We start from the raw sequence: 19,924 nt of genomic DNA, 5'->3' as shown, positions 1-19,924 counted from the left end.
AGATACAAAAGGTTTATTCACAAAAGTGCATGCAAAATTAAAAACGTGGAGATATCATCACAAAGGTAAATGGGGGTAAAATCAGTTCTTCCTAAAGGATTCCCTTCAGACAGCTCATGGTGTTTTGTGGTGTACTTAAGATTTATCATTAGACTGATTTTGTCTTAACATCAACCAATAAGGGTTTTTACATACTTTGTATGAAAGATTTGAGGACAAGCCCGTAAAGGCAGCAGCTTAAGAAAACTAGTTTGAAGAATGGAACGGATTACTCTGGAGCTTTGAGCTATGTAAATAAGTCCTTTTTTATGTTCCGTATTTGGCAGATTTATTTTGGTTCTAGTTTGGACTTCATTACAAAGTGCGATATTATATATCTCCTTTTATTTTGCCGGTTTTTCCTTTATGGAGTATGTAAGGTAATTTAAGTTTGGATGTTAATCTTTTATTCCCCTTTCCTTTCCGTTGAAATACTTGAGTTCTTGTCCTATGGACTAGCATTACAGTGCATCAAATATGTTGGTTGTTTGGTCTGTAGATAGTCTTGCTTCGTAAAAAGGTATTAAGAAACTATAGACATTTGTTTTGTTTTTTATATATAAACATTATAGATATATATTTATGTGGTAAAGAATGGATATAAACCACAGTTTTGAACTATTTGATTCCTCTTTTTCTTTTCTTACTCATATATATATGTAATGCATATAACCTGTCTTTAAAATCGTAAAAAGGTGTATATTGCTTTATTCACTTGGGGGGAAGGTCAGTGAAGCAGCTCCATGACAGGCAAGAGGTCAACATCATCACCAAGAAGCAAAGGGAGGCTCAGCCGGGATCCGCTGAGTCCCGCATCTGCATTCTGCTTGGTATTTAAACCAGTTACTCGTCATGCTTCCCCTTAAAATGAGCAGTGTGCTATGCATTATATAATTATTATCCTTGCAGCTGCTTTTTTCTGGTTTAACTATTCCTTTTTGTGTTACTTGTAAAGGTTTAACTTTAAGTCTAGATGAGTTGTGAAACTTGCTGCTGTGGGGTAGAGGCTGCGTTTTTCATGCCCGACCCGTTGTAATCGGAAAAAAAAAAAACTTTTTCTTTTTGTAACTAACAACTTACTAACGATTTGGTCTCTGACAATTTGTGCTGATGGTCCGGCATGAACAAATGTTCCGTCCCGCCCCTCTTATTTCAATTCTTGATGGGAGAATGATGTTTTTATTTGAAGTTGTACAGTCTGACTTGGTTCACAGCATTTTGGAATAGAATATCTTTTGTTCAGTATTTAAAAAAGATGTACATGTTGTTTACTTTGTGTTTGGATACTTTGGAACTTTTTCCATGTTCAGTACATCAATAAATAAGTTGAAGGGCAATGCAACTTTGTCGAATGGATCCCATCATTCCTGCGTTTGAAATCCTAAAGCAGAATCCCAGTTAAATGTGTCAAATACTCCTCATTTTGCTTACAAACAAGGGATTCTTCATAGCATCCTACACTGTGACAAGCCAAAGCTTAAAACCAAAATGTTTCTGGCTTTAATGCTTGAAATCTACTTGTGTGTAAATGCAACTGAAGGCTTCCTGTCCCTGGTTCTATTGACTGTATTGACGTTCCAAGCTTGGATTTGGTAATTACCCTTTTATCCCTCAGTGTTGTGCTCATTATCCCCCCTCCCCCCCAACCCCTGATGGTGCCTCTCTCCCAGCCTACCTGTCACACTGAGTGATGCACATTGTATATGGCTCTGCGTAGTCATGGTGACCGCACATCTTTTCATCACAGCCGATGTCTTTTTTGTTTGCGACAGGCTTGATGTTATAGGACAACACTTCACCGTCTCAGATCAGATACAGCTCCATAACCTGGAAACAAACATGAATCTGTTCTCCAGTCACCCCAGCCATAATCGGGCCAGAGATGAGGCGAAGGCTTGAATCCGCCATCACAAACGACAACACGAGGCTTGAAGGAAGAAGCCTTGTATAGAGTATTGATTTTTTCTCTCTCCCTTCTTCCCTGTATCTCATGCTCCACTTGAGGGAAAGACTCTGCCGATGAAATGGCCTGCTTTGAAGTGCGCTCCCCCACTGTGCAGCCGCCGCACACCTCCACTGTCATTTTAAGGGGCATTGCAAGGACGCAAATGAGCGACTGAAGAAGCCACGCTGGCTTTTTCCCTAAAGGAGCTTCACTGAGACGTGCTCAGAAAAATCCTCGATTTGGAAACCTTGAGTTGTAACAAAACATTCATGGCGCACTCGTCCTTGTTCGCGAGGCGTCCGCTGGCTGCAGACCATAACTCTTTCCCTCTTTCCTGTTTGTACTCTTCCATTAGCCTTCGTGTTAGAAGAGAAATAATCTGTCCTGACAGCCGTTTCTTCGTAATTTCCAGATTACACGGCACTTCTCGGGAGTTTGTTGTGCTTCGCCGGTAACGGATATCGACGTGAGGAGCTTTGGCTGAGTGACGGCGTGTCTTGGTTCTTATCTAGCATGTTTGTTACCGTTCTCCCAGCTTGAGACGGGTCTTATCGTGGCAGACATGTTCCGTGAGTGGGAATCGCCCAGCTATGTGTTCTGATTACATGGTGGGAATAGAAATGGGATGAGGAATGAGGCCTGAGGAGTTTATGGCTGTTTGAAATGAGTTGGTGTAAGCTGCCACATCCTTATCACTTATTTTTGCATAAAGATTTCTCAGTGACAGAACACGGCAGAGCGGCAGAGCAGTCAGGTTTGGATTTTGACCATGACATTGAAAACACACACGTGTATATCGCGCTTATGTGGTCCGAAATAATTGTATTTGTATCTTTCTCACTTGTAGTCGTGTGTAACCAAGGGATTCATTAAATCCAGCCGGTTCAACATAACTTCATCTCCCTCTGGAGTCAGAAATGCATTTACAAATTGAGGCAAACATACATAGAAGTTAACGTTTTGGATATTATGTCAAAAGAGAATTATTGTTTGAGTTGGTTGAAGATGCGGCTTGAATACACAAGGCCGTTATCAAGAGCCAATCACAATGCAGGATGCATCCAGGCGAAGACGCATCGGCTCCCACTATCCAGATAACTTATCTGAATACTGAGGTCGCATTTCAATGTGGGATGTAAAAGGCCTGCAGTGCCTCAGCAGAGAGACAGAATAGGAAATCATCTTGGATGGAAAGTGGCAGATGAAAACTTAAAGCAAAAGGAGCCATTAGCTGGTTAATACTGTCACTTCTGAGCATACGTTGTCTGGAGTTTACAGAATTTTAAACGGCTCTCAGTATAATCCTCAGATGAATAGTATGGGAATGTTTGTCCTTTGCGCCCTTGATGCATTATAATTCCAGCCTACTCTAAAGAGATTTAGCTTTGTCCTGCTGTTCCCACGTGGCCAAACGGGAGATTTGCACTTCAGCAGTGTCCTCTATACACAGAATTCTCTTATTAACCTCTCCTCCACCCCACCAGCCACGCTTTGGTCTCTTTTTAAAGCAAGAAAAGGGTCAGACAGATGTTCTCTCGGTTCTCATCCCACCCATTTGTGACTCTCGCCCTCGCCTCCCCACCCCCTCACACTCATGTAAGCCAAGCGTAGCATGGTATGTAATGGGACAGAAGATAAATAAAACATGCCAGTACATTTTGTTCAGCGCTGCTGATGTCAGCAGGTGCACGTAAACACATTTGCATACGGTCTGTCTGCTGCCGTGATTTATGGCACACCAGATTTTCTATTATGCTCATTTATAGCCTGCACCTTTTCTTTTTTCCTTTTTTCCTGTCAGGAATCTCCAGCATAACTGAGACACAAAGACTCTGTTCATTCATTCTATTATATACGTTGAGAGCTTGCATTCATGCACAGACAAACGGGATAATATGAGCTGGTTAATGATGGGGTGTTTGGACTTCCCGCACAAAAGCAAACACATCTGTGCGAGCTCGGATGCCAGCGTGCCGCAATGTCGACTTGATTCCTTTTCACGCGTTTTTTGGTAGAGATGCTGGAAATAGAGCTCCCGCTGTATAAATGCTCAAACGAAGGTTAATCTGATACCGTGTCGTGTATAAAGCAATCAAAATCGTGTCAGACGGTAGTAAATGTCGAGCGAATGGTATCGATTTAATTGGGAGAGATTGCAGGATGTGAAATGGCTTTGCAGATTAATTGACACCTTTTCTCTTCAGTATTTTCGAAGTTTCTGTCGGGTGGTTTAGTGTTAATCAAGGAAAATGTTGGTCTCAGTTGTCAGGTTGTAGTTGTTGTCGATGGTTAGTTTGAGAGCCTTCTTGCAACAAACAGTCAACCAGAGTTATAGCTGCTGCTGCAATATGTCAACTGAACTTGGCTCTAGACGATGGGTGTTTGTTGTTAGTTCAGGTTTTTGCACTGGGAGTTTGGAAACGTAATTGTCAAATGTGTGTAGAAACTCTCAAGACTGTTACATTCCTTTACTTTCAGAGTTTCCCCCTCATGCTTTCATGTATGTGCAGTGGAGGCTGGAGGTAAATTACAGTTGAAATCAGGAAGCAGGCAACTCCATCGCTTTTTTTCCTTCCCTGCTCTGACTGATTTACGTTTTTGTGCTGGGTTCACAGCTGCAGCACAATGACTCACATTCAGCCACTGAAATGCTGTTGAACGTCTAAAATGAAAAGGGTTTGAAGCTGATTGGTATGGAGTGGCTGAATAGTGGAACTTAATGTGACACGTATGTGATCACTTTGATGCCGCAGTGTCACAGGTGCTTCATAGGTAAATTCACAAGTGCCCCTCTCTCTCTCTCTCTCTCTCTCTCTGTCTCTCTCTCTCTGTCTCTCTCTCTCTTTGCAAGGTTCAAACATCAAGCACCTGCTAAAATGCTCAAAAAGAATATTTTAGCAAAGTGGCTGTAAAGGTTCAGACATTTCACACATTATATTAGTGAAGTGTGTGAGTGGAGAGGGATTGGCGGTGATCAGTGATCCGCCGAAGTTGAGGTATTTGAATGTGGACCAGTGGTAGAAATGCTGTCAACCTTTATTTATACCCGTTTCTATGTGCTTCTCATTTACATTTGTCAAACATCATTAGTGTTCTGCTCATTATAGAACCTGATATATATCTTAATACTGGAGCCCGAGATGTTCCGTGATGAAGATCCAACCCCTCCCCATCTCCTCCAGCCCCCCCGTCAGATCAGCTTTTACCTCCACTGACAAGCCGTCATCCATCTTCCCTAACAAATCCTAACAGGGCGGCGTGTTATTCTCCCCTGCAAGACTATGGCACCTCCTTTCCATAATGAGAAGAAAAGGGGGTGCAGATTGGAATAACAGCCTTAGCTAATCCATAACAGGCTGCTGAGGCACCGTGTTTGGGGAAACCGTGTCATTTCTCATTTGCAGTGCTGCGGCGAAATCTCTCAGCCCCCCACGCGAAATAGAAGCCCCGAGAATAGCGGCTGTGGCACGCTGCCCGTATGAGGACGGCAATCAGCACAACATGGCTTCCTCCCCTATCTCTCTTTGTCACTCTTTTCCGCCTCAGCCGTCGCCAATAGTCTGAGGAAAATCCATGTTACATCCAATCCGAGTTTGAGCAGGGAGGAAACGAATGAATATGAATACTCCCAAACTTGTGAGCGTTATCAGGGATCCTTTGCTTCTTGCCTTTAGCAGCTGAGGCGGCAGAAAAAGGGGATGCAGATTTTGTGCCAGGTGGATCCGCTCGATGTTTTATCGTCTTCTAATGAAAACACACTGAGTCTTTATTTCAACGGCAATCATTGGAAGAAGTCTCTTGTGCTTTTATCCATTAGGATTTGACTCGACCAGTGATGATACACAACTTTTTGCTTATGTGGCAGCGTTTTATGGCAAACCAGTCTGTTCAATGTAATCTGTGGCTGTAGTGTATTGTTTTGAATGGGGCTCAAATACGTTATACTACATATACTATATATTTGTATCGTTCATCCATTTTTTTTTTTGCCACATTAAGTCATATTTCACTCTCAGTTGGTGGATTGTGTGGCTTTGAATGGAGCTGAGCCAGATACTGTATGTGCAGGCCTTGATGAAGGAAGTGTTTATGTTGGCCGTCAGTTTGATGCCCGTGTGTGTGTGTATACGTGTGTACACATCTCTGTGTGAGCTTTGTTTCCATACATACATGTCAGGCTGAAGTAGCTGGCGGTCTGCTCTCCGTCCCCGCTTTCATCTCTAATAAGGGCAGATTTCACAATGACCACAGCAGCAGGAATGGAGCCTCTTCTCTCATTTCCTCTGCAGCCAGCTGAGATGAGATCTCTTCACAATATTTATCCAGGGAGTAATGATGTTTGATTTGACTCTTGAATGGGTGTGTCTCTGCGCCATTTTCACCCACGGACACAGAGAGGAAAGACAGAGGCTGCGTCCACAAACACATCTCAGGTCATTGTTTATGGATGATGCTAGATTGTGTGTGTGTTTCTGTGCTGGGCCTGCAAAGCCAAGAGTAGTGACCTGTAGGTACTATGACTCATACACAAATTTATAGTTTGTTACATTACACTGAGATGCACACGACCGACACAGGCTGCACTCTGTGTGTGTGTGTGTGTGTGTGTTTGTTTGTGTGTGTGTGTGCGCGCTGCGTTTCAGAGACACAACATCTGAAGGAAGTGGTGTTCCTTCAGAGTGCGTTGATTTGACAAAAGATTGAGATGAGACCTTGAGGAGAGTGCTTTAGAGCGGACAAATGAATACACCTTTATTCCCTTGAGGCTTTATAAGGCCAACTTCAATGATCAATGAGGTCATATTTCATTTGAAGGTATCCGTTTTCCCCCAATTTCCCCTACGTAAAATCACATGGTCTTGTTTAGTGACCAATGTAATATTTGATGTAAGAAATCACACGTTTCTGCTACAATACATAGATTTGGGAATTTGTTGCCAACAAGATGCTTTACTGTAATCTCTGATCCAGCCCTCGTCCACCTTTGTCTCCCAACCAAAACTGTTGTCTGCTTCGGAGGACTGAAAAGTAATTTATTGTTAGAAGAAAAAAAACAGAAATCCAAAAACAAACTCAAGACAATTGGCTCCTCTTGCTCACAATCAGAGGTGTGGCAGTGAGAGAGAACCCTAGGAAGATGCAAGCAGCCGGGTCTTCTCACATACTCCTATTTACACAACCCAGCACGAACACTTTCAAATAAATAACTATATATTCCCCTTATAAGTGACACAAAACATAAACAATGATCTGTTCAAATGCTCAAATTCATTTCACAACATCCCAGCTCCAGTACTTCCCTTACACTCTGCACTCTCACTGAGGACCACAATCATTTGCATCACTGATTTACATTGCGGTAAATATTGACAAATATGTGCACCAATTTTAATCATGCCACAGCAAAGGCATACAAGGCATACAAAGTAGTTATTTATGGCTGCGTCACCGCTGCTGAGCAATAGGCACATTCTGTACTGCAGTGCATGCTAGGAATGACTTCACTCTCTTGTCACAGATGTCAGAGGCAGAGGGATAAAAAGTTGTCCCCAATAGCTATTTTGAATGTAACAAAATATGTGTTTATATTTTCCACACAGCGCCACCTAGAGCACGGCCTGGGCCCTCGCTGCACTGACGTACATTTCAAGTAGTTTTTTCCGGATGCTGCCACCTTGGTGCACTCCGGGAGGGAAAGTTGGAGCGGGTCCATTTACCGGCAGCTTGATGAGAGTGCAGTGAGGCAAGTTAATTAATACAACATTCCTGGGCCCACGGGCAAGGCTGCAAACCTAAGCCAGGAGGGAGCGAGGGAGCGCAGAGAGAGACAGGCTGAGAGTGAGAGAGAGGACAAAGAATAGGGAGGAAAGGAGACGGAGACAAACCTATAGAGAGAGTTAGGAAGATAATGATGGCCAAAGTATATTAATTATATAACTTGTAATTTCACTATATAATGATGTCATGCAGTTGAGATGTCCTCATACGGCTGAATTCATTTAAGAGTGCAGGTTGATGGGATGTGGTATCATTGTCATCAGCCACAGATGACACGTCTTTGATGATCTTTGATTGATGTTAGATGGATTTAGTCTTTGGGTGCCTTCAGCTGTTGAAGTGATGTGTTAACAAGTTGATCATTTTTAATTAATGGTACTTTATAAAGGATCCTCACACACTCACTTCAAGATCTGAAGAAGATTGATTTGATTGATTGAGATTTCGTCTATTGCATCATTTTGCACTGCAGGAGTAAAACTCTAACTGCCGGGCGGAGGAGAGTAAAGTCCCAGAGATGGAGAAGTGAAAGATTTCCACATCAAGGCCTAAACGGTTGTAATGTAGTTGAGAGAGATGGACCCAGGGGGCTCCTCGACCTTATAATCAGAGGGGGCAGTGCTGCATCTTTGTCTTCCTTTCCACTGCGGCACATCTGGTGAGATGTTTTCATCCATGCCACTGTAGTTTGGTACTTCCCTTAACTTGGCCTGTGTGAGAAAGCTCTGTTCTGACAAAAGGAAAAGTTGCCTGCAGATAGAAAGGTCCACCGGGACGTCCTTGACTCCCCCCTCTCACTCTCTCTCCCTCTCTGACGTTCCTTCCATATCCATTTGCTGTTGAAAAATAACTTTAGGAACAAGGTTGTCAAACAACTCTTTATTCCCCTGCCAAAGTGCAGTCTATCGGAGAGGAAGAGCAGAAAGCAGACTGCAAACTCAGCTCTCCAAGCTTTATTGTAATACATGACAAAAATGTTGGTACACCACAGAATGAAAATCTGCTGTAAGGCACAATGGCTCACACTGACCCGTCCTCTCCTATATGCTTATATCAACTTTTAACAATAAGCCCTTCCTATTTTGTCGACTGTTTATCATATCTGCACATCAGCCAAACAGCGACAACAAGCTCGTCTAACTATGCAGAGACATAACACCGAGAATAAATCATCCTCGCTGTAACAATGAAGAAACGGGAGAAACACTGGTTGTGTTCACATGAGGGACTGGTGAACTCAAACTCTTTTTAAATGTCTTCACTAGCTTCTTGCTTTTGGTTTGTGTTTAGAAATCACTTGATAATTACCATATTCAAATGCATGTAGGAGTCAGCGGTGGTGGGAAAAGATAAGGCTGCAGAGAGTAAGAGAGAAAAGTCAACCAGAGGCTTATCAGTCACTTCTGAATTGCTTTATAATTTCTAAAAATAATGCCGTTTCCCTCCCTTAGTGTGTGTGTGAGAGAGTGTGTGTGGAGGAGGAGGAGGAGGTGCATTACTTTAACCTTTTCCTGTATTTGTCAGTGTGGTGCCATGTGTAGCCTAGTTTCTGCACAGTGTGAATGTTGCTGCCCCCCCATTTAGGGATTGGAGAGGAATCCAAACTCTGACACATTTGGGTTGTATTCATGAGTATGACATCACACACTGTCTCGCCAAAGTTCTTTTAACTTGGACTTTATTTGCATAGATTTCTCCCAAGATCTAATCTTTTGTGTATGCCAACGGGAATATGTACGCATATATCCAGTATACACATATGTGTGTGTGTGTGCGTGTGTATGAATGATGTCACAGTGGACCTGAATATAACTCTGGTGTCAGTAGGGAAGGTTTATGAATGAGCTCACATTATCACAGCACTTACTTTGCGGAGCACAGAACACTGATTTGTTATTAATGACACTCCATTATCTTCTGGAATGGAGCCAAAGGTAGCATCTCTCATTAGTAACAGGACAAGCCTCCATTTTGTGACAAAAGGTGGCCAAAAAAAAAGAAGACAGCAACTCAAGGCCACACACACACACACACACACACACACACACACACACACACACACACACACACACACACACACAAACACAAGTGGCTCACAATTCTGACAAGGAAGGAGATCACACATCTTGCGGGATGATCCGCCTCCACCCTTCAGGCAGGAGGCGACACTACACCAGGGCAGTGCAGTCACGGGGAAAGGAAAGTATGCAAGGTTGTAGTAGTGGAAAGACCAGCAGGTTCTCCTGTGATGAAATATTGATGGAACTGACTTTGATTCTGCAATAGGCACTTTTGATCCAGATCTGTCACATCAGACCCTCACCCCCCCCCCCCCTACACACACACACACACACACACACACCCTTACCCCCCCAACCCCAAGGGGGCTTTCACTTTAGAAAGATGCAATTCACTCTCCACTACCTTTGATCAAATGTATACAGTCTGAAGAGCGAGGCAGACACTGTGAGTCTATAACTCAATATATTGCAAAGGATGCTGGATAAGCGTACTTTGGACGAGCGCCAATGTCAGGGCTTTGCAGTTAGTCTGCTGTTGACTTTTATTTATCACAATTGCTGTTCCCTAAAGCTGGAAAATAGCTGATGGCTTCCTAACTCTTTCAGTGATGGCTCTCTTTCCCCCCAGCTCTCATGCCCGTCTGCCTCTGTGCCCCTTTAAAAAACCCACCACTTATCTGTATATATACACACTGAAACTTGGCTATTGGTTTTGAAAAAGTAATTGCTGTGATAAATGCAGAGCTTCTGGTTTCCTCTTTTAAGTGTATCGGCTGCTTAGAGAGGCCTAAGCGTTCCCCCGCCCCGATAACTTACATTATGTAACGCAGAACTAATGACCCCCCGGCCACACAACGTATCTGACATGCAAAGCAGCATCGCAAAGACTGAGCTTCGTTAATAATTGCCATAATTGTATAAGTATGTGGAAACTGCTACACAAAATGGAGCAATGACTATTATCAGGCTGATAACCAATAATTACCTACAAACTCTGAGCTCATTAAGCAGCTCCTGTGGAGAAACTGAAACTGAACTGTAGCCCTCCTGACTGCCCTCCCCTCGCCCACTAGGATCCGGCTGCTCTCTCTCTCTCTCTCCCTCTCCTCTCTCTCATCCCTTTCTGCTTTTCATTCCTATCGGTTTGTCCGTGTTGTTCCGTTTCAATCACTTTTCACTTTCCCTCGTCTTTATCTTGATTTCCCTTCCATCTGATCTCTGAAGTCTTTTTCTGCATACATTTTCTGAACCCAAATCCCAAAGATCCTGTTGGTTTATGCACTGGGAAACGCTCGTCTTCACCCCTCCGGTCCTTCTCTCTGAAAGCTGAACCGTCCCCTTCTGCATCTCGTCTCATCTATCATCCTAATGGGCGGGAAACACAACAATTTGCACTTTGGAGAAAAGAGAACAGAAGAGCAATGAGAGCACGTCACTGTCCATCACTGGAGTTATTTGCATTGTGTCAGGGACAAGATGAATGGAAGTTGTCATCTTTACAAACAGCTGGTCAAAATGTACACCCTCATTTGAAAAATCCAGCCATCTGCGTCCTGGATTCTCAAATGAGTGTGTTGTCCATTAGGTGCTGATCTTGTTGTGTGCTACAACTATCTTAGTCTTTGGTGTCAGATGTCTGTTATAAACCCTGGCCCAGTCAGTCTGTCAGTAGCACAGGGTCAATTACTTATAACTGTCTTTCTAGGAGTCCCGGGTCTCTGGATGCTCTCAAACATGCTCATGTAAATGCGATGAGCCAGTTGCTGCAGGAGGCCTCTGCTAAGCACATGGTATCACAGCTCGGCCTCCCAGCCTCCAACAGCGACACGCTTACACTCAACCACTCCACAGGGGAAGTGTTGAGCCTCGCTCACAGACGTGAGAGCGCAAACACAAACATTCGCCCCTCCGTTAGCTAGGCAGTGCCACTTACACGCCCCCTCCCTGTCCTGGTTTCACATCTCTCCCGCTCTCTCTCTCTCTCTCTCTCTCTCGCTGTCTCTCTCTTGCTCTCTTTCTCTTCCTGCTCCACCCACTGTTGATTCCGTGGTTGGTTTCTGTTCCTCCTCCTCTCAGTCAATCTCTCTCATTTCTGTAGTTATTATTGGATTGCAGAAATGCACGTCACCTCGGTTGACCTGACTGAGGTGAGTGAGTCCACCACGTTTAGTTAGTCTAGAGATAAGCCCCGCCCACCCCAATGTGGCAGCCAACTATAAGAAAAACAGTAGAGTATCAAAAAACTGAGATAGACCTTAGTCCAGTCATTCTACACGTTTTTGTCAATAACAATAACAATTTTGTCACAATTTACACCAAATTGTTATAGGAGATACAAAAAAAAAAGGTTTTGGAAAAATTGGTAGTGTGTAAATGGAGTTGTCCTGTTTAAATGGATGCAGATTGTAAGTAACCGAGGAAACATATATTTGAATCGACTCCCACTTAAAACGTTATAGGACACAAATGCCATAATTATGTCCAACCAACCAAAACCAGTGAAGACTCCTGAGAAACGACTGCTATGGTCGCGTCGAGCCGCAAGTTATTTGGAAGACGCATTATAGGAACTGTAAAGTAAATAGTGCACAGACAGGATTTCTCACAAACTAAACGTCTAGAAAATCAGCCACTATTTGCCAATAATCTGTAAGCTTCAGGCCGACTGCACAGCGTCCTATCACTAACATGAATAGTAGCAGGGGAAACGCGAGTTGACTGTCGCACACCAGCCGCCTTCCTTTCAAGCCTGAGGGGAGAGCTGGCCTCCCTTCAAAGGCGGAAGCTTAAAAACAATCCTCATGAAAAAGAGCAGTGTTGGATTGTGGTGGGTGTCAGTCAGTCAGTCTGGCAGGCAGGCAGACGGGCAGGCAAGCAGGCAGGCAGGCGAGGCCCCGCCGTCTCCCACTCCAGAGAACAGGTAGTAGTTTCCACAAAGCTGAGTCGAGGATTTAATGCAATATAAAGCCTTTGGGCCCTTTTAGCAATTTGGAGTCAACACAGAAATACACCTACGCACAACTGTGGAAAGACTTCCCATCCCTGCCCCTTCATGTGCAAATGTGCTGATTTGAGGTGTGTGTGCGTGCGCGCTCTCGCTCGCTCGCTCCCTTTCCCTACTGAATCCTTCCCACTATTTCCTCCCTCCCTTTTTCTGATCTGTAACAACACATCAATGGCCAGTCGATTGAAAAACAGACTACTGAAATCCAAAGTGTTGGCATTTTTTCAGAATCTCCACACTGTAATCTTCCCACACACACACTCACACACACACCGTGCAGCGTGAGGGAGCACGGCGATCCTTCAGCGCAGCGAGCGGTGTGGTTAATTCGTTGCAGCTTGTTGAATCAGTTCCTCTTTAGTTCTCGATCATGTCTAAGCTTTTTGGAAAAGTTATTTTTTTGAGACATCATCAAACGGTCAGCATATGGCAATGATGCAATATAAGTTTTCCCCAGATGCCAATAATGTAACGGCGCCATCTGCAATGTTAGTACTGCTCTTGACACTCCCTGTATGATTGGCAGCCTTTCCAGCTGTTGGTTAAAAGTTGGAGTCAGAGTTAGAAGCTTTACTTTTTTTTTATGCCAATATCAACTATGGCATCTGCTGCACAATTTGGCGTGAGACAGATTCAGAAGGTGCTGCTCTCCGGAGATGTCTATTAGCATTTCTGACCCAGAATTTCTTTGCGTTGTTTTACCGATTACGCTGACTGGTTGAGATGTTTTCATTAACAGATGCAAGCTAAACAAGACGGAGTTACAAGAAGATTATGTTTTACCTTCAAAAGGTATTGGGAAAGGAATGGAAATGTTGTTTCCTTAGCATCTGTTTACTCTAAAAAGGGAAAAAAACAGGCTCATCTATAAATAGACTATCAATGTGTGCTTTTTGGTATTCTCTCTGTCTTCGTCTTATCAGTTGGTTTGTCAGCATGCGTCAGAGTATTGGACACATTTTGATGAACCTTTATAGAAAAGTAGTCAAGGAAGAGCATCTGAACTCCTGGATCCTGGTCTGTCTATATTATATTATTGTATATTATTATTATTTAATCTCAACACCTCTTTGCACCTGATTCCAAAAGCACAGTAGGTCCTTGGATGTATGTGCTCTGATTGTTATGAGCTCCAATTCAAATTCAACACTTAAGTCTAAATGCTGCAAATGAGTTCAGCGTTGGAAGAAATGTGAGACAGCCTTCAAAGAAACCCGACCGTTATTCTATAAAATCAATCGCAACGGCAAATGGTTAGATTGTCCATCAACTGTAGAATGTGGATCAGAGCCGAAGCCAGATAAATAAAAAGCAGTTGTCCCTGGGCTACACGGCCGCAGGCTATTGCATCGCTGGCAGGCAAACAGCCACTCAGCAGGTACAGATGCATCAGCCTGCCTATTGGGTATCTGACAGCTGATTTAGCTCCCTCTTAATGAGCGGAGGGATCTGCTGCACACACACACACACACACACACACACACACACACACATACTGCTGTGTATAATATTTATGATTATAAATATTATACACAGTAAGAATCAGACTGCTGGAGCTGACAGATATTATTCTTATACATCACAAATGTTATACCTGGTATACAATGCCAGTCCTCATTGCAGCTAACAATGGCAGCAGGATACTGGAATAGTAAAACATGACACTGAGAGGTAACGAGAGGGGGCACACACTCCAGCACATACCTCCACCAAGGCTGAACAAGCATATTACTAGATCTCTTGTTCTGGTTGTATGCGCCATCCCCGGTCATTTGTATTTTCATTTGATAAGGAGGAAGGAAAATCGATTTATTGCCTTAATCACAATATAAGTGAAGTTTCAAAGTGCATTTAGAGAGGAGTATGACTATAATAAGAGTGAAGTATAAGAGATGAAACCTTTATAGAATGATACATTTTCAAAGCTATATTCAAAGTCAATTCAGTGCTTTTGAATCAGAGTAGGCGCCTTCTCATTCTCTCTGCTTGGCTCTATCTTTTGCTTTCATTTACCTACTTTAGGCTTTTTTGACCCCAATGGCCAAATAAGAACTGAATTACATGAAGTACTCGGATTTTATTTCATCAGGATCTCCCTGGACCACGACCTCCCACTTTGAACTGTCTTCTGATTACATAAACAAAAGTATACAGACTATAACTTGTTACGGGAGATTGCTGTACTTGAAGCAATAACATCGGCACTAGAAAAACCTTCAGAACCCCATGACACACTTGTGATGTCACCTACCGGTGCTTTGGCTCAGTAGAAAGCTAATTAAATGGGTTGCTGCCTCTCAATGACACTCTAATGTTCCCCAAGCTGTGGGAATCTGCACCAACAAAGACAAAGATCTGGGATAAGCTTGGTGCCAGACCAAAGGAAAGACTCCCAGAGAAGACAACATTTACATTATGTATAAGTAAGACCTAGAAAAAGTTGTGCATGCATTAAAGTTCAGTAGGCTGGACGACTGTAATGGCGTCTTTACAGGCCCGTCTGCAAAAGCAGTCAGGCAGCTTCCAGCAAACTTCCAGAAGATCCCAGGTCTGCTCCAACTGTGAACTCGTTTAAAACCAGCCGACAAAAGTTTCTTTTTAATACTGCTTTTTATTAATTAAACTAAATATCTGCACTATAGGTTATTTAACTTCATTTTACATTATCCAAAAAGACAACAATCTTAAAACCAGAATTAGAACCACTACAATACATTAGAATAAAAAAAAACAACCTTTTTATTACTCTATATTGCATGAGCTACATTATTGCCTCTTCACGTGATTTAATGTCACTAATGGCTTTAATGGAATTGTTAGGCTTTGCATGTGTGATGTATTGCAGTGTTTGGAATACTTACAAAAACTCTTATCTTATATACTAACTGTGAATGCCCTGTGAAGTGTGTTATGGAAGAATAGATACTGACCTTAGCAAGAAATGCCTGGAAGTGTACATGTTCCCTCTGGACCTGTGGGCCAGCTAAGAGGGTCGGGTAGAGGAAAAGTCAATCTAGCCTAGGCCAGACAGGGGTGTGTGTGTGTGAATGTGTGTGTGTGTTTTAGATAGGGGGGGGGGGGGGGGGGGAGTCATAGTTCACTATGTATGCCCTGCTGCTTTGGCATGGGCTGACAGGCCACAGGAGTCTGGAAGTCCATGATGTATTGGCATTTGCTGGGCTCCTTCACCGATTGCAAGGTTGTCTCTGTACCGCATGTCAGCGTGACCTAGAAAAAGCACGAGAGAGGGGAAGGAAGAAAAAAAAGAAGAGAAATTGATGTGGAGTGGGAAGATGAGCCATTGTTAGTCTGAGTCAAGAACCAAGCCAGGAGGAGCGGAGCGTGGACACGGCTCTGCCTCTTGTCTTCTTCATTTCTCCCCTATGTGACCGTTTACTGTCCGCCTCCTTTTTTTTGACATGTATGGGAAATTAAGGGGTGGGGGGGGTTTTACAATGCATGACAAAACTATGGAAAACTACGACCCAGAACAGACTCCCAACATATTCAGGTGTATCCTCGAATGACATCATTGCAATCAGACAGTAGACGAACCCAAGGTGGCTGTGGGACATCACCGCTATCTCAGTGTCATTACCACTGTCATGACTCTAATATCTGACTTTGACACCCTCTGCAAGTGAGCGGAAGGGAGAAATCAACTTATTTTACTTCTAGGGGGTTTCCATAGCAACCCCTCACATCACACTGCACCCTGTACAGACAATCCTTCTGGCGAACAAAGGCACCTGGAGCACGAGGGAAGCAGAGAGGGAGACAGGAACTTGACAAGTTATATTGTGCCGGAGTTTCAGGCGGGTGCAGCTGCTGATTTGGTTTTGTCCTGTGCTTGGATTAAAAATAACATCTTTTGTTGTGTCACTTAGTATCTCTTTACACTGAGATATTAAGTGGGTGTGTGACGCGTGGTGAGACAGCGCGTGTTTTACATGTGGCAGTGCATAGGCGTGATTATCGGTGGGTTTGCCTCCCATTGCTGCAGGTGCCACAGTCTCAAAGTATTGAAATTTACCAGATGTAATTTTTGTGCAGAATGTCCACGTTTGCTCAGTATCCACTAACTATAGAACTATATTAGAATTCTGTCCAGGAGGAAACTTGATTTGGACTACACATACACACACTTCTCTGCACACAGTCGCTTGCTTGTCATGTTGATTACGTTCTGCCAATCTGAAGGATTGAACCCTGAGGGCGGGAAATGTGTAACGATAGGGACAAACTTAGGTGGAATTTGGCTCTGACAAGCCCTGAGAACCATTGGAAGGAATCCTCTTTCCTATGCTTCCCAGAGAGGGAGGGGGAGGACGAAGAAGAAGCAGAAGAAGGTCTTGAGTTCAATTATATTGTAGTGTTATATGCATGACTAGCTAGCCATCACTTTCCTCCTGTCCTGCTGTCAATGCATGAACAACCAGAAACGCACAGAATGTCAGCAGGGGTGTTTGCACTTGATCAGTGTTAGTTGAGCAAGACTTGGAGGAAATGCTCCACAGTTTCAATGGGTGCATGAAGTGTGTTGTGGGAGTGTTAGAAGTTTAAAGTCGGCAACTTTTCCATTGAATGTTCACCATCTTGCTCTTTGAATGGAAACAGCTCCTCTTTCCTGAGAGTCTGAAGATTCGCTACATGCTGCTCGACCGCCAATTGCGTCTGTAACTACCAGTGACCAACGACTGGTCCGCCCTACAAAAGTCTAAAGAGAGTAAAGCGTTTCGCTGTAAAAAGCTCAGGTTCGGGTTTGGGAATATAATGAGCAACGAGACTTCTGACGAGACTTCATTTATGCAGACCGCACGCGGTTAGGGGCTCATATCAAAGGGATTCAATTGAGTCTTTCTAAGGGGGCCCTGGACGGCACTGGGACGCACATTTGCAAGCCTCTTTTATTGGACTCTAAATTGGAGAGGGCTGTTCAAGAAAATGGGATGATTAAATGTGCTACATTTTTAACTAAAAAGAAAAGATCTGATAAATGTGTCTAGAAAAGGAGACTGATAGGGCAGAGGAGTGTGTGCTTTGGGTTTTCAGGCTTTTGCACTTATTTGCCAAGTTCATTCCCAAACCTCTCCATGACTTTCCAGGTTTGTTACTTGAGCATGTCGTGAGTTAAACTTGTCTTAAAGCTACATTTGCCAGGCTTCAGCAAGTAGCTCAAAATACAAGGGTGACACAATGGGCCAATGAGAAGCTGCCTTGGACTCCAACTTAAGTCCAACTGTCCAATCAAACAAAGATCCTTCATTTAGGCAATACACTTCCCTTGATTGTGCCTGTTGGGTCAGATGTAGAGGTTCTGCCAGAAACTCTGCTTGTATTTAATCCTATTTGTTGTGTATATATGTCCCTTTGCTTATTTGACACGTGTAAATGTGTGTGTCCATGTGTGATGTGCACTCACCACTGTGCTGCGTGCGCCTCCTTGCCAACAGGGTTCTCCATTCTCGTACATCATGTGACTGTACTGGCTGTCTGGCTTCCCCGACCACATCCCCCACCTCCTGGAAACCGGAGAGAAACGCCAATCAATAAAAGTGTCTGAGACAAATGAAACACAGAAACCAAATATATATGTTTTTGTCAGTAATCACTAACTGGCGTATTGGAAACCCATTGTTCTAAGCAACAAAAAGCAGCAACATGGCCAGTCTGGCAGTGGCCCACATTGTTTCCTGGCAGTCGCAACCTCACACCCCCTCTCCTCCTGAACGTTGTTGGGGAAATATTAATTAACCATTTTGTCCGAGGTAATTCTGTGTGCAGTAACACACGAGGGACGGAGAGGAGAAAACACAACACCGTCTCAAATGAGCCTGTGCCTGCCCAGTGCGGGCTAATTACATTCTCACCAAACCTTTCAGGGGGACATAGTTAAGAAGAAACCAAACACACGCTGGTGGACGGCGTCCAACACAGCCTGCAGCACCGACAGATGCCATTCGATCACACGTTCCTTGGCTCACTTCGTCCGATCTTAAGCTAAACTTGAAAGCGGCACAAACTTTTCGCCGTCATGAAGTTGGAGAATTGATTTTTGTAAAACAATGTAACTGTCTTATGTTTAGTTTTTTTCTTTCTCTGATGATTGTTGGCAAACACCAGTGGTTATTTATACTAAATGGGAAATGTCTGTACACAATGGCTTATCAATGTTCTGTTAATCATTCTGGGTAAAAAGCCACAAAAGGCAATAAATTCTATTTATTGTTCTAATCTGTGTAAGTGCCTTCCCCCCCGAACACAAGCGCCAGCCCTGTCACAAACACACAGTAGTTGATCAATGTGCCCACTTTGACCTTTGAGGATTAAAGAAGTCTGCTGAATACATTTAATACTGCCCTTTATGGAGACTAATCTATTAGATTTCAAGATTTATTTTCATCTTTATAGGCCCTATTGTCTGACAATGTTTTCAAAAGAATCTGTGCCTCCCTCACATGAAGGAGCACTGATTTGTCATTCATATAGTTAGATATAAATGAAATGTTAACAATATGGCCTCGGCTACTTTCAGCTTCCCTTTATTCTCATTTGACCTTCACAAGGGCAAATGTGGAGCTTCTTCATTTCAAAAAGCACTCTATCTCTGACAATCTTAAGGTTCCTGTATGTGGCTTTGCTGCCATTCGCACTGTGCATGGCTTATTTAAGACCTCTGATAGGTCAGTCAGAGGTGAATTGCTCGCACGAGTGGAAGCCGGAGGGGCCAGAGCGGCTCGCCTTTCTCCTTCCAGCCTGTGTGTGATTGGGTTTTAGCACTCTGTTAGCGCCACCAGGCCCTCAAATGGATTGCTGTCAAGGCCAGCAGACATGGCAAGCAGAGCAAGCGTCAGTGCTCGGGTTCTGGCTGTTAGTTGGCCGGTGATCTCTCGCACGTCATATCCTCGCCTATGCCTCCTCCACCCCAACCACCATCTGCTTACACGCACACATACACACCATCCCTCTCGCCTTGCCTTCATTCAGTACCTTCCTTCATCTCCATTCTCGCTCTGTCAGCCCTCCTGCGCCCCAGGAGGGTCCTGTCAATTGGGCCTGAGTGTTGTGGCCAACACACTCCAGTCATTTGGACTCACAGGAGTAACAAGATGGAGCCTTATTGACAGATCGTTCCCT

The 19,924-nt window shown here is 43.7% G+C and overlaps 1 protein-coding gene across 2 annotated transcripts in view; it reads right to left on the bottom strand.

Moving 5' to 3' along the window:
- Window positions 1–15,857: 15,857 nt before the first annotated feature.
- The window catches only part of LOC142993059 (glucosidase 2 subunit beta-like), a 93,878-nt gene continuing 89,811 nt past the window's right edge, over window positions 15,858–19,924 (bottom strand). For both annotated transcript variants that reach the window (XM_076143666.1, XM_076143667.1), the window contains 2 exons: window positions 18,210–18,309; window positions 15,858–16,015 (listed from right to left, as the gene is read on the bottom strand). In XM_076143666.1, the coding sequence (XP_075999781.1) occupies window positions 15,878–16,015; window positions 18,210–18,309 (238 nt within the window). In that variant the 3' untranslated portion in view covers window positions 15,858–15,877. The remainder of the gene's footprint in view (window positions 16,016–18,209; window positions 18,310–19,924) is intronic.

The sequence above is a fragment of the Genypterus blacodes genome, unplaced genomic scaffold, assembly GCF_046128005.1.
Source record: "Genypterus blacodes isolate CSIRO-AG114 ecotype Tasmania unplaced genomic scaffold, CSIRO-AGI_Gbla_v1 ptg000027l_1, whole genome shotgun sequence".
NCBI classification, from domain to species: Eukaryota; Metazoa; Chordata; class Actinopteri; order Ophidiiformes; family Ophidiidae; genus Genypterus; species Genypterus blacodes.
This window is presented reverse-complemented; position numbering and strand designations above follow the sequence as displayed.